The 14,903-nt window shown below is 35.8% G+C and overlaps 1 protein-coding gene across 3 annotated transcripts in view; it reads left to right on the top strand.

Annotated features, from left to right (window-relative positions):
* ANKRD10 (ankyrin repeat domain 10) overlaps nucleotides 1-14,903 on the top strand; it is a 38,289-nt gene that overhangs the window by 10,658 nt on the left and 12,728 nt on the right. For 2 of the 3 annotated variants that reach the window (XM_086476793.1, XM_086476801.1), the window contains exon 3: nucleotides 3,747-3,838. In XM_086476793.1, the coding sequence (XP_086332919.1) occupies nucleotides 3,747-3,838 (92 nt within the window). Of the gene's footprint in view, nucleotides 1-3,746; nucleotides 3,839-13,938; nucleotides 13,969-14,903 lie in introns of all 3 variants that reach the window. The other variant, XM_086476810.1, reaches the window with a different exon arrangement.

Below are 14,903 nucleotides of genomic sequence, written 5' to 3'. Positions count from 1 at the left end.
TTTTTTTTTTTTTTTTCCTTTTAAACAAAAAGAGTGTAAAGGTAACAGTGAGTGAAATAAACTGAATCATATCCAGGAACTTGGGACTTGGGGAAACAAAATGGGAAATTTACTGCAAGTTAACTGAAAGATCTTAAAGCCAAAGGAAACTTGAAATGGAAAAATAGAGGGGAAAATGGAGTAAAAAGTAGCTTTAGACTGAACTGAAAAATAAATGCATCTAAGAGACCTGGGAATAAGCAGAGAGTTTGAGAAAAATATTTAACCAGTCTTTTGAGGTTAAGCAGCATAGTGAGGGAATGCAAACTGATTAATCAAGCTGAGGTACGTTTTCTCAGTCAATCTAAGCCAAAAAAGCAAAAGACTCTTCAGCCACATAAATAAAAAGAGAATGAGGAAGGAGGCTAGATATTTGCGCAGTACAATGAAATAGAAGTCAAAGGTAATCTAGTCATGACCTGAAGACTGCCCTTGTCTTTGCAAAAAGATAGTCCTCCTCCTCCAAGGGAAAGAAGGAAGGTGTTTGACAGCAGCAATGCGTTGCGAAAAATAAATGTGCCTGTGATGCCTCATGAGTCTCTTTGTCATCTCTTTAGGAGTGCTGTGCACAAAATAACTCAGTCTCCACAGAAGAAATAAACCTGTGTAATTGTGAATGCTAAATTAATGAAACTTAATTGGTCTTTCTGCTCATTTATTTATAATGTGACTCCTGGATCATGAGACAAGTTTGGGCTATTGGTGCCATGTTACATCAGAGGGGTAAATGGGACCCTGAAAAGTTCTGCTCTAGGTATGAAAGGCCAATGCAAGTTATTGATGTTTCCCTTCCTGGAATATTATTACGGAAGGGATTATATCAAACTGAAGCACATATGGCAACTGTGGACAACTAGAAGGATTATGAGGTATTATCAAGGCTAATTAGGAATTTGTAGAGCCCCTCAAAATAAAACAACTTAATTTGCTCCACGTAGCCAAAAAAAGATATGGGGAAGGTGTCTTCAGCATGAAAATATGCTAGCAAGCTAGATATTGAACTGCCCTTGGAAGCTTCTTGGAAAAACCTCTGTTATATATTGTTTTTTTCTCTTTGGTGCCATCCATTCCAGTTGTTAAATCGAAACAGAGTTGTTCTGAGACTGAGTACTTTATTTTCTTCTGTATGCTTGATTTTGGATGTATTGAAAAATAAGTAAACTTCAAAGCCATTTCTCAGAAATAATTTTTTTTTACTTTCACTCTAGCTCACAACCCAGAGAGAATTTCTTTGTAGAGCCAGGGACACTGTTTTATAAACTATTTCAGTGCAAAAAGATTTGTTTCCTGTAGGAGAACTTCAAAAGAAGATAGCGTTAGTGATGACTAAAATATAGGTGCTGTAATTCAAACGCATACTATAAAAATTTATATCTGTATATTCTGTCATTCTCTTAAGTCTTTTCCCAATTCCTTAGCTTTAGAGAAGAGATGCACACTTTTCTGGGCAATGATTCAAAGAAGCCCTCCTCAGGACACGTATTCTCTTCTGAGATACTAAACTTTTTCTGGTCGTTGGTGACAGGATTGTTGGCTGCTATAAGGTTAGCTTACTCTTGTAGTGCTGAGTGGAGTCCTTTTGCAAAGGTCTTTTTTCATCCTTCTAGCCTTTCCCCGCAGCAATACTTAATAATTGAGTTCTCTAGATCTTATTGTGGGCATGTTAGGTTTATGGGGCTAGTAGAGATTTTTGTCATCTTTGTTATATGCATGGCTAGTTGAGCTAACTTTCGCTAAACTGAACTTTACATTGAATGATTATCTTCCAAGTTTTGGTGGGGACTGTGAGTACTAATGCCGAAGGAAAGAGGCAAATCACTTCTTTCCTGCCCTTTTTCCTCTTTAACAAAAGGGAGATGGGGGAAAAAATAACAAAATGATGAATCAAAGACAGCTTCCATGGTAGGAAAATGTATTACAAGTTACTGCCAAATGAATTTCCATGTATGATAGTTAAGAAAATTATTTCCTCTGTTAAACATATCTTGTCTCCCTGTAACTTCAAGAAGAGTTATAAATAGGAGGAATTATATAAACTTCATTGGAAAGCAGTCTTCTATTCATCAGCTACAGACAGACATTTTGGAAGAAGGACTGTGTGGCTCTTTTCTGATCACTAAGGACTCCAAGGAGGTTTTTACTCTTTGCTTCAGACAGTGTCAGCCTCAGCAATTTTTCTTAGTTTATAAGAACATAAACTTTGTCTGGTACCATTATTGTTCCCTGCTGGGGGTGCTAGGTGGTTCGCTTTTTGGTTGAATATATGTCTTACGCACTGGTAAACTGGCTTAGCCTCAGTGAATTTGTATCTTGTTATAAAAAATATTTTACCGTGAAATAAAATTGGTGAGTAGAAAATTGAGATTGTGTAACGCATTATCCAAAATTCATCTTCAAGTTGTATTTACATGGTCTAGAAGATGTGATTTAATTTCTCAGAAGCTTGGCAGATAATTTAAAACACTTGTTACCTTTTATCACTCAAGATGTTAGTATGATCTTACTTTTGATATATTCACTTTTCAAGTAGAGCTAAAGCGTAACCAGTACTGTAGAGTTAGGTGGGAACACTATTGTGCATGAAGACTGGCAAGTCAGTAAAGGTTCTGTGTTACTTTAATAGCTAGCGTTATATTTTAATAAAAGGAACAGGGAAGCAAAAATGAGGCACACACACTTAGAACACGTTTAGTATAGGTGGAGCAGACAAGTGTATTGTGTCAAAAATTTGGAGAGAAAGAGGATGTGGCAGAAAGAAAAAAACCAATTTCTGTGCATGGAAAGTGTTGAGGACAGCGATAATTAAATCACATAACAAACCAGTAGCTGAACGTTCACTACAGGTTCTTCTCTGTGGTTCTTAATACCGATGGTTAATTGCAAGTACTGAATTTCATTTTGCAGCCTGTAGATCGTACGTCATGATGCATGGAATTTACCTGCTGCTTGCCAGCTGCATTTGTAAAAGTGCTGTAGATTCTCCCTGTTGCCTCTGAAGACAGTTGGTAGAGAGGAGTTGCCTGAAAAGCAATACACTACTCACAGAATGTTTACACATAATAGGAGAAGATTAAATGATTGGCTCTGCTGGTTGACTATAATGGAATATAAATGGATAAAGATAGTCAGAAAATAAAAGCGTATAAAACATGAGTCAGTGCGTATGTCTCAGGAGAGATCTGGCCTGTCCTGTGAACTCTGGGCACACTTACATTACAGTAGATTTATATGTACGTACTTCTCACCTGGTGAGTATTTATGGTGTAGTACAGTACTGCATAAGTGTGTCGGCGGGTTCTGAAAGCGTGTAGTCCCACAAACTTTGCCATGCTGCTGAATTCAAGATGCCTTGCTCAGTCCAACATATTAGGAAACAAAAGTGCTAGAAAATAAAGGTGTTTGTTAGAGTAACTTGTCACAGTGATATATGTTGTGGGGTTTTTTAACAAGTTTTGCTGAATATGGCTCTGCTGATTGTTTAGATACTGGATATGGTTTATCTTGTGAGTTAGATGCCCTTAGCGTTGTTTCTTGAATAATGTACCTGACAGCCTACTGCAAACTTTAAAATAGTAATAAAGTACCTGGTGTATTTGCTAATAAATGCCGCTTTTACATATCTGCTTTCTTAATTAAAGTGTAATGTAAAAATAAGATTGTAATTTGTAGAAAGATTTTGCTTGACAAAATGTAGTTTGTCTTTACAGGATTATGTTGGTGAAACTCCTATTCATAAAGCAGCACGGTCTGGTAGTATGGATTCCATAAGTGCCCTTGTGGCTCATGGTGCGCAAATAGAGTAAGTGAGGTATTTTTTTTGTTGTTGATTGTTGTGTGTTTAGCTAACTAACTGAGACCAGTAAACATCAATACTAATGTCAGAAAGAAAAGTCAAAACAGCAGACACCTTATTAAAAGACAGCTAGACATGTTCAACTGTAACGAAGCCCGAGATGTTTTGCATGTCTAGTAATAAAGTTTATTTTACTTAAGTGATACCAGTGTGCTACGTTAGCATTGCACTTCTATCCGATACGTTAAAATATTTATCACACTTCTGTTGGATGGCCCCAGATTGTACACTTTATCTAGCATGTAGTTACTTGTTACAACAAATTTACACCTTGCACTGGTGAATAAAGATAGAAAACAATGCAAAAGCAACATTATGTGCAAAATAGCATCTCCCACACTCTTCACAATTAGTTTAATACTGTTTGTTAGTATATTGTGTATTTGCCCTGTTAACTTTTTTCTTTGAAGGTTTATGTACTGCAAAAACATTCAGAAAATCTCACAAACTTTTGCAACTTACAGCATGGACAAAATGGATGCAGTTTTCACCTAGAAATGTTGAGTATAAGCTCTATGGCTTATAATAATGTAAATACTTAAGCAACTTGTTTTAATTAGAACTAGCCTTATTATCTTAAATGGTAACTAGTTACTGTATTTTAACCTGCAATACGAAACTTCGAAGTTGTAAGTGAAATAAGAATCATGTAGTTAATTTCTTGTTTTACCCTTTGGTTTCCATCTTACTGTTTTTGTAATGCTGCCCTGGTAAATCTACCATAAAATTTAACTCCTTCATGGTGTCATAGAGTATTCAGGAGATAGAGTATCTTTTAAGTTAATAGTGATGAACAAATTCCTTTTTACGAAGACATTGCGTCATAGAAAAATGACACTGAAATAACTTAGCAGCTGTCTCAGTTAATGACAAGTTCATGGAATCAGTCTTAAATGTATAAATTCCCATTTTGTACTCAGATATCTTAAGATAAACTTGGATTTAAATTTACTGTGGAATTGAGCAAACCTTAATTATCATCATCAATTAGTATGTAATCTTGTCATTTTTACAAATTACCCAATCAAAAGAGAAGTTGTGGAACTGCATAAACAATGTGAAATAAGTGACTTAACAGTCTGATGTAAAGAAGAGGATGTGTTACATCCATAGGACTTTCAAACTAAGTAGCTGAGGTTGGAGATGTGGCTGCAACTTTAACTTAGAGAACTAAAATTTCGGTTTCTAAACATCGCATTTGCAAGCCATAGGCAAAACATTCCTGTAAAACTTGGGAAAGTGATATCTGCCTTTGCTCAGAGCTATTTGCAGCAGAAGTAGCGTAGGATTATAGCAGTTTTAGTGAACAGGAAATAATTTGAATTCTCAGTTTTCTAACTTGGAATTCCATCTGTGTTACAGTAGGATAGACTTGTCACGAGTTTTGTAGGTAATTAAATATCAGATCGTGTCTAGGAAATGGTAAAGTCAGGGATGCAAATGCAATAGGCTGGTGGAGCAACCCATGTTTAGTCATTTAGAGGATCAGGACTCGACCCTGTCGCCTGAGAGAGCTAGCTATTTGCTGACTGGGGTGAAGATCTTTTTTTTTTTTTTCCCCATAGAATCTAGTTTCCAGGCTCAGTATGTTAAATTAGGCCAAAACCACCTATGTGCTTTTGACATTGATTAATTTTGGGTTCTCTGGATTTGAAAACTTGTCCCATGTCTCTAATGATTATGTTGATTTCCTAATTTTTGTAACATCTTGAAAACAGATGGTCTAAAAGTTTTGACTTCTTTATTTTATGGCTTAAGTTAGAAGAAAAGGAGAGGAATTTTATCCATATATTTGAGGTCTAATTTGTATATATTAAAGTAAAATGATAATTGACTATGTAGGACCAAGGCAAGAATTTTATTAAATACAGAAGCACTAACTAGAGCTAAAGTGCTGATCTGTACTGATGGTGAATATGGACTTTTTAATGGGGATTAGATCTTCTAATCCAATTTTTTCTTTGTTTATTCAGACAGTTACAGTAACCAAAATCTAGTTTTGTGAAGATGCAGAGAATATCCCTTGTGACTGCAGATAATCAAATGTACCGCTTATACCTGATAGTTACAGTGTACGTCAAGTACTGCACCATCCCTAGTTTTTTAAAGAAAGTAGAACAGGGATGTTAAGATTCCATTATTACACGAACACTAGTAATCAGTAGTGTAATATTGAAAGAAATGTATTTTTTATTGATGAGTGGTTATTGAAATACTGCTGTTAAAATGTAGTAACTTGGACTAGTGTGATCTTTGATATCACTGCCTACCATATTTCTACTTTATTCACCGCTTTGGTTATGTTGGAAGCCAAAGAATACTGACAATAGTCCAGTAAGGATAAAAGGGAGAAATTTAGTTTGATTTAAATTGCCTCACTTGAATTGTTCTAGTTTATTTTATTTCAGGCTTGTTAGTGTATTGCTTTTACAGAGAAATACAATGTGTTGCAGTCTCTAAATTTCATGAAGTTGTTGCATTGTTTTCCTAATTGATGAGAGAGAATTTGGGTCTCTATTCCTGTGTAAATTTTTAATAATATTAAAAAATAATTGTACCCTAGTGAAAATATTTTGATTTTTTTTGTGGTATTTACCTTCTCATTTTAGCTGAAGCATATTCTGTGCACAGTATGTCCTACAGCCATAAAAATGGTTGCTCCACTAACTATGGTATTCATGGACCCTTGAAGAGGGGAAGCAGGTGGTCACAATGTCCTCATATGAGTGAAAAGGTTTGCTGTGTAACTGACTTTTTAATGTGGATAGTACCTTTTAAAGTATCCATAATTACTGCTGGATTTTTCACTAAAAGGCATAATTATGCAATTTATGTATGGTTAATTGTGTATTAATTTATCATGGTGACAAACAAGTGTCCACAGCTCTTTATGGAGGAAAAGCCTTCTTGGTGCCATGTTTTGTTTTGCTCTTTTACACTATCTTTTGAAATGCTGGGTATTAATATAGTTACATAGATTGTATCACATCATATATATAAATAAAAATTCAGCTATTAACACAGGACACTGTTGAATTAAGTAAGTTAATAAGCAGATGCAGCTGTTAATCGTACTGATTTGAACCCACTTCTTCGATTTCTTGTCCGTTTTCATGCAGTTCACTTGCGCATTGTGTCCGCTTACTTCTGAATAAAAATTCTTCTGCAACTATCACTTGAACAGTTGTGTATTCCTTAGTGACTTGATTTAGAGCTAGGAGAGAAGTTTCAAACACTGTATTATCGAGGGTTAAAGAGAGATGTAACTTGTGGGACAGGATGTGCCTTGGTATGCTCCCATCCTACTGAACATAGGTACTTGCGTGCTTCAGAGTTCCGTCGATCAAGATGCTTGAGTAGCAGCACAGGAAAGCTTTTTATTTCCCTGCCAGAAATCTGAAGGTTTTGGAAGAAATCGGTTTGTATGCCCTGATGGGATGCTACAAGACCCCGAAGAGATACTTTCCTTTCTGGCTTCTTACACTCTGATCTCCAGGTTTGGGGAGAGTTACTGACGTGCTGGGATAAATATACCAGTACATCTCTTTCTACCAGATGACACATTCATATCATGATGTTGATCTAGTTTAGGCAGACACTTCAGCCACTTTCTCATTAAAGCTGTCCTGCATTCATTTGCATGTGTAAATTCACTCCTTCACTTCCACTTCCGTAGTGCTAGAAATGTCCTGTCTCTGGTATTTAGTTTTTCAGCAAGAACTTCTTTCTCATTCTTTGATAGTGGCTTAATTTTACTACTTCTTTGCAAATTCATGTGTCGCAAACTGCATTGTGTTATTTGAAAAAAAAGCGTCATTAATTTCTCCTTCACAACTGCTCTCCATCTGCCATAACAGAAATCTGTCCAATGTGGATTTTTTTAGTGCCGCTGGATTAGCCCTTTGTGAAATTCTTGTAATACGTTTCTGTCTGAAGTGAGGTCTGTTTCACATTTGGATTATGGCCATTGCTGTGATATCTCAGCTTTTGCTCTTCTCATTTGTGCTGTTGAGACATCTTGACTTTCTGAAATTCAGTCACCTTCAGTGAAGAGACAGAAGAAGAGTGATGCATGGATTTCATTATTATAACATGGCAGAAGTCAGCCATTCCTCTGTGTTGTAAACTCTCAGTTTCTTCTCAGTCTGCAGGGGAAACTTATATGGCCTATTCTCTTGAAAGGTCTCAGGGTTCAGAGATCTCCCTTAGTTTCTGGATTTCTTCCTGATTTCTTAAAATCTTAGCACATACTTGTAGATTTTTAGCATCTGCTTGTTTTTCCTACCTGGTTAACTACGAAAGTTCCAAACTTCTTACACTGAACTGCAGCCCATTTCAGGTGTTAAGGTAACTGTGAAGTGCCATTACCACATCACCTTTTTACTTCACAAGCTGTACTGCTACATTGATTCAGTGTAGATGAATCAACATCCTACTTTTCTTATGGTCATTAACCTCGAGAATAATGCTTCGTACATGATTCGTTTTGCAAACCTGATTGTCTGCTCTCCAGATAGCAGTCAGACTGCTGGATTAACCACCGTTGCATTGTTAGGCAGCACAGTACAGTGGATGAAAAGATGTGGCTGTTCTTTTGTTGCGTATAACAAACGTTTTATCGCTGTATATAACGCACATTTTAAGGGCCATCGCTGTAGTGACCATTCTGCGGTATGGAGGCTGCAGGTGTTGGAATTCGTTCTTCCTTTCCCACCTCCTGTAAATTATTATGGAAAGGCAAAGTGCTTTGTACATTCAGTGGTGGAACTCTTAATTCTCCTGCAAAATAATTACAAGCAAAGAGTGCCAATTTCTTCCATATTTGGTTTCATGCTTGGTTGCCATCGTTGTAGAAGAACTTAAGGTGCTACGGCAGTAGTTTAGGTTTACTCTCAAGGAAAGATTTTAAATACTGAAGCGGAACATACATGTGTGAATAACTGATAAATCAAGAAGTGGAAGAGAGGCTCAGTCTTACAGTAAACCAGGATGGGAAAGGGTAGTTTTCAGTTACAGCTATTCTGAATAATTGCAGGAAGCTGAGGCAGACCCTTACCACTGAGTTCGTGTTCAGTTTGAGAGGGAATTATTCTTAGCGAGGGTGGAATAACAACAACAGGTACTGACATCAGTTCAGAAATAAAGAAGAATGTGAAAGGTTGTACTGTTTATGAATAACGTTAAATCCTTCATTAAAGCCGTGATACTTTGTGACTTTTCTGGAACATGAAGGAGGTTCACAGGTTATGGGTCAGCTTGACTGGGGAGCTTACTCATGAGTGGCGAGCCCTTGTGATTTAGAGCACTGGTTTCTCGGCCTTTCTTTAGTCCGAAAGAGCTGGATGAAGGATACTGAAGTGTTACCAAGACTTGATAACTCAGATCTCTGACAGGAATGTTAGGATTTTTTGTTGGGAGTGATCTGCCTTCGCATATGATACATATTGTTCACTGTGCAGCTTCCCTTCAGATACATTGTTTTTTTCCATAAAATAAGCCATTACTGACAACAGAAACCTGGGTGTGGTTAAGTCAGGTGGAGAAACCAAAATGTTACGAAGTGGAACTTGCCCAGAGCACAAGTTAGATACAGTGGAAGGAACAAGGGTGCAGTGTATCCCCAAATACAGTAGTCTGGTTAGTTCTGGTGGTTAGTCCAGACGTCGACGGTGGTGATGATCTGTATGGGTGCTGAGCTTGATCTCCTGGTACTTTTGGAGTGTACAGGTGATGAGAGAATTGTTAATTGCAGCGTTACTGCTCTCACTTCTGCTATGTTGATTTTGATTTTGTTTGCTATTCTGTTCTTTTCAGTAAAGTTGATCATAGTTCAACTAGTACCTTTGAACCTGGACAGTTCAGGCAGTTGTTCAACTAGTACCTTTGAACCTGGACAGTTCAGGCAGTTGTGGCACGGTGCAGAACATGTTCAGGTTGGTCGGAAAAGTTTTCTAATGTGTGTCGTGTGCTACGGGTTACAAGATGTATCTCATTGCGTGGAGGCTTAACAAACCCTGGAAGAGCTTTGGCAGCTGTGACTTAGGGAAGGTGTTACTCTTCTGTTTCAGCTTCTATTTCTGTCTTTGTGTTTTGCTTGATGTTACTCATACATGGTAGATAATTCTTTCTTTTAAATGGAGGAAAATCTTAAGTTGAAAGAAGTCTTTTGTGAAGCTCATTTCGAGTGTTTTTATGCACTTCAGCAGTTTCTTAATCTGAAAGATATTCTGTCTGCCTGAGTAAGAGCATCAAGTTATTCTTGTCACCAAAAAAAAAAAAAGTGTGGTTTGCTAGTCTCCCTCTCCATGCCTATTATGGAAAAATAAGGAGTCCATCTAGTACCTTTAGTCCTTTCATTCTTGATCCCCGCCTCCCCTTTTGGCACAAAAATACTTTAAAATTTATTTACCTCTTTTCTTCAGTTTTGTTCCCAAGCTCTTACTGTCTATGCTTTTTGTACTAAATCTCTTGAACTTCCTTCCACGTTTGCCACACTTGAGAGAGGCTTTCCTTCTTAATTTTTCTAATTCTAGGCTATCATTGGTTTTCAGTTGGTACATTGAGGAGAAATAACTTGTACTAGAGGTGTCTTGGCAGAATCTGCATTGCAAGGCTGTTTATATTTTCAAGTCAGAGTTTGCACTGAGCTGTTCCTTAGTACTCTTCCGTAATTCTTTCTTCATTGTAAGCAAATTTATCTGCAGATCCTGGTCTATTTTCTAGAAACATGATAGCAGCAGCAATCGTTCTTATTTTCGTAGAACTGGCTGGCTAAGTAACCCTTCTGCTGTCTTTGGACTTAAAGTGGCTGCAATACTAAAAAGATACTTATTTGGAATTCATTTTTGTTAGTGATCTAGGAAATACTTATTTTCATTTTAATAGGGAAGGTCTTTTCTGTTATGCTGTATCGTGATCAGACTGTTGTTTTAAGAGTTACCATAGTCTTTCATACCTTCCTTTTGTGAGTTGTGTTTAAGAATTACTTTTTCCATAATCAGATATGAATTTTGTTGATTGCTGATACCAGGCAAAGTCAGATAGGCCTGTATTGTTCAGGCAAAAGTTTACTTGGAAATGTGAATTGTTTTCACAAGAGATCTGAAAATCAAAGTTCACTGTTTGAGGTCTTTCTTAAAGCGTGTAAATTGGAATACAGATAACAGCAATAAATCACTGTCTGGTGATGATGCTTGTAGTAATTCTAATGCTGTCTACTCTGGCTAATGAATTCTTTCTTCTGCCAGCATTTGCTCAGTTGTGAGTTGAAGTATCTAGGAGCTCATTATAGCTGCATAATTTGTTGTGAACCTTGATTTTGATGTGAAAAAAGTGGCTTCACGAAGAAGAGCTTCCTTCTTTCCAATTTATTCAAGTTGTTATGAGTTTGGAGGATGTTATGAGAAACTCTAGCATTGTTTTTAAAAGTGTAAAATAATTTCAGCTGCCCCACATTTTGTTGTGAAATAAAAACTTGGCACCAACTTGTGCTTTTGTAGATGCCCAGTATGTAATTCTAGCATGAATTTTTAAAGCCGTCCCTCGCAGTGACCCACATCTGTTTAGTTAAGAGTATTTTTCTCTTGGTATCTGGAAAAAAAAAAAAAAAAAAAAAAAAAAGAAAGGGTTGAAACTATTTCACAACTTTTGTATTTGGACACCAAAGGGTTAAAACACTTAAAGTTTAGTATTTTAAAATCATTTTGCTTTAGATATTTTAGACTAGTATACTGATGTTTATATAGGAAACGTTTTTTTTCTCACTGTGAGCGTTTTAGTGTTCTGATCTTTTTTTTCTCTTTCTTCTTTTGTTTTGTTTTAATCCTTGTATCTGCTAATTTTTATATAGGAATAGTTACTAATTCTTTTGAGATACAGCCTACTAAATTTAAAGTAATTGAAGCCATGAGTTGACCGGTAATTTTAATCCATTCTATATAAATTTCAGTGAAGAACTGACAAATTGGTTTCAGGATGAAAGTAATAATGCTTTAAAGGCATAAAAGGCTTAGTATCTTGTTGTTAAGGTGGTCACATGATAATGGCTTACATATTGAATAATGTGCTACAGCACTTTATGTATGTTAATGTAACTTTTAATCTTAATGTTGCCTGCAAATATGTGATCCCTTATGATATAAGTTTCCTGTTTATGCACCATTGCCCGTTTAAATCAAACAGAAGATTCTGAAACTGTAAAAACTACACATGTCAATGTTTTACAGCTACGTAATTCGAATTGACTTGATTTTTTCAAGTAATCCTAGAAAGGGGGAGCATTCCATATAGAAACTGCTGAAACTGCCACAGGTGCTTCTCCGAAAACCTTACAGTTGTGGCATTGAATGTTCAGTATCGCTTCCTTTCTGCACACAAGGCATACTGTTGAGGTATTTGTTGCGGTGATTGGTTTTAATGCTAATCTAGGAATTCAGATATAGAATCTATAGATTTGCATGCTTTGCTTACCCTAATTTACAATTATCTACATTTTTATTTGTAAACTAACAATAGATAAGTTGAGATCAGTATTTTTTAACAGATATTACATTGATATACGAAAACTGTGGTTTATTTTCTTAGATTGTCGCATGGCATTAACAAAAACACAGTAAGCTGTAGGTGACGTAATCACTATTTAAAATTAAACATTTAGGGGATTTTTTTACATATATGAATGTTTTTTTCAAAAAGATTTACTGTTGATTTTTTGTGGCAAAAAAAATTTGTTTTGTTTTTCAAGGTATGTGACATTATAAGTGAAAGATGGTGTATTTCAAATGTATTTCTATGTTAGAGATACATAGAAATGTACTTGCTTTTTTCCTCCAGAAAGTATAAGAAATTGAAACAACTTACTTTATAAGTAGATCCAGTATAATTCGTAATTCAATGCAAGAAGCACAAGTCTTTATCTTTTCTTTCTACATATCCTTCTAAGAGTAAGTTTTGTAAGTTATCTCGACGTAAATCTTCATTACACCAAGGTAGTTATATTTAAACAATTCTAATTTTTGTTTTACTTGTTTTTGATTTTTTGCTTTAAATAACTTAATCATAGTGGAAGTGTCTTGCATATTACTTGAGATCTTGCCTCAGATTGTTTCCCTCTTTCAGTGAACTTCTCAAAACAACAAATTGTGGTTAAACTGAAATAATAAAAACATCCTCGTGAACTAAAGCTAAACTGAAAGTTAACTTTGTGTTTCTGTACACCAATCCTGTTTGGTCAGATAACTTATTTATCTCTTGTTTTTGAACAACAATTTAATTACACTCAAAGCCAGCATTTCTAAAAGCATTTAAGAAGAATGAAATACAAACATATGCTTCATCAGTGTCTTCTTTATAGCTGCTTTAATTTGATACCAGGACTCGCGGGTGAACCGGGCCTTTAAAATGGGAGTTCTGATAATGTCAACCAAAAGGAGAAAAACAGATTATTTTTTTTTTTAAAAAAAAACCACACTTCTTCATGCCGAAATTAATCAGTTTTGAAGACTGCTGTGGACATCACTTGATGGAAGAAGAAAAATGTTATGAAAGTGCTGGTTTAACCACTGTAGAAGTTGTGTGAATAAATGTATATACAAAAGTCAGAGTTTTAACTCTTAAAACAGTGCACATTTTGAGTTTATTTACAGAACACCTGTCACTACAGAAAAATTCAAGAGTTAAACGTAATCTTGTCAAGAAACTTCAAGATCACCTATTTCTACTCATCCATATCCAGACTTCCCTCAACTTTTCTCATGGATTTTTTTCTATTTAGAATAACTTTATGATGTATCTTTCTGTTTACATTTGTCTTTCTTTTGCTTTGGAGTTAGGATCTCATACTTCTGTACTTTGAGGAAAACAATATGTCTTTATCAATTTCAGCTCCTGGATTTTAGCCTGCAAGAAGGCTGAGGATAAATAATACCATGTTTCATGATTCTAATTTGTTTCTAGTAATAAGAATTACATGGATATAATGAATAAACTATAAAGCAAAAAAATACTGCCAAGTGAAAGACTCTTAACAGGACTCGTTCATTTTTCAGATACTTGATTTGCTTTAGAAATGATGCAAGGTGTGTGTTTTCTAAGTGTAAAGTGAATTGACTTTCTGACCACTTATCAAAACTGCATTTAGTCCTGGTACGGTTAAGTAAGAAATTCTTCCCCCATTTGTCAGTTCGAGCCTTCATGTATGTAACTGTCTGGAGTAGGTGCCAAAAAGCGAATTATACTTTCAGAGCTTTAGTTTTCTATGTCCTTTCTTTGTTTTCCACCTGTCCTGTAGCTGGACTGACCTCCTTCAGAGATGTCTTTGTTTTTTGACTTTTTGTTTTTCTGAAGAGGCATGAAGGTTTTAGAGCACAGTCGTCTGTTTTGACGATAACTAGGCCAACCTTCAGAAAATACTGCACCAAGTCAATGAATGCTATTTAGTAAAGGACTGACTAATCATAAAATGCTTGTAACTTTTCAAGGCTTAGCCTGATTTTCTTTTCTTTAATACGACTTTCCTCCATCCTTCCACAGTTTCCTTACTGGTAGCTTCTTCCTTTGTAAGATCGTCTTTGAAAAATACAAGTCTAGGTACCTTATTATTTGCCTAGTCTTGTTTCGGCTGGGTAGCCTAGTTTAGAGAAAAACCCTGAAAAGAAACATAAGCTTGTCCTCAAGTTTGGTGTCTATGTTGGGGGGGGGGGGGGGGAAACCAAAACCCCAAAGCAAAAAAATACACAAAACCTGCAGGAAATTTCCTTACTCATTTTTAAATTCTGAGTAATGCAGTTACAGAAATAGAGCTGTCATATTTGCTGTATGATTAGCAATAGCAAAAGGGCAGCTTGCCTGAAGATTTAGTATTAAACAGTCTGTTCTGAGCTTCTTTGGAGCTTCCACTATTGCAAGGTGTTTAGGTTAAGTGGGGTTTTTTAACTTATTTTTAAAAAAACAGAGGATAAGTGGAAAAGAAGATTTTTTTTTTTAATTATTTTTTTTCTCTCTCTCCAAGAAA

This window comes from Leptosomus discolor, chromosome 1 (assembly GCF_034619465.1).
Source record: "Leptosomus discolor isolate bLepDis1 chromosome 1, bLepDis1.hap2, whole genome shotgun sequence".
Lineage (NCBI taxonomy): Eukaryota > Metazoa > Chordata > Aves > Leptosomiformes > Leptosomidae > Leptosomus > Leptosomus discolor.
The sequence above is the reverse complement of the archived record's forward strand: the minus strand, read 5'-3'. Positions and strand labels throughout refer to the sequence as shown.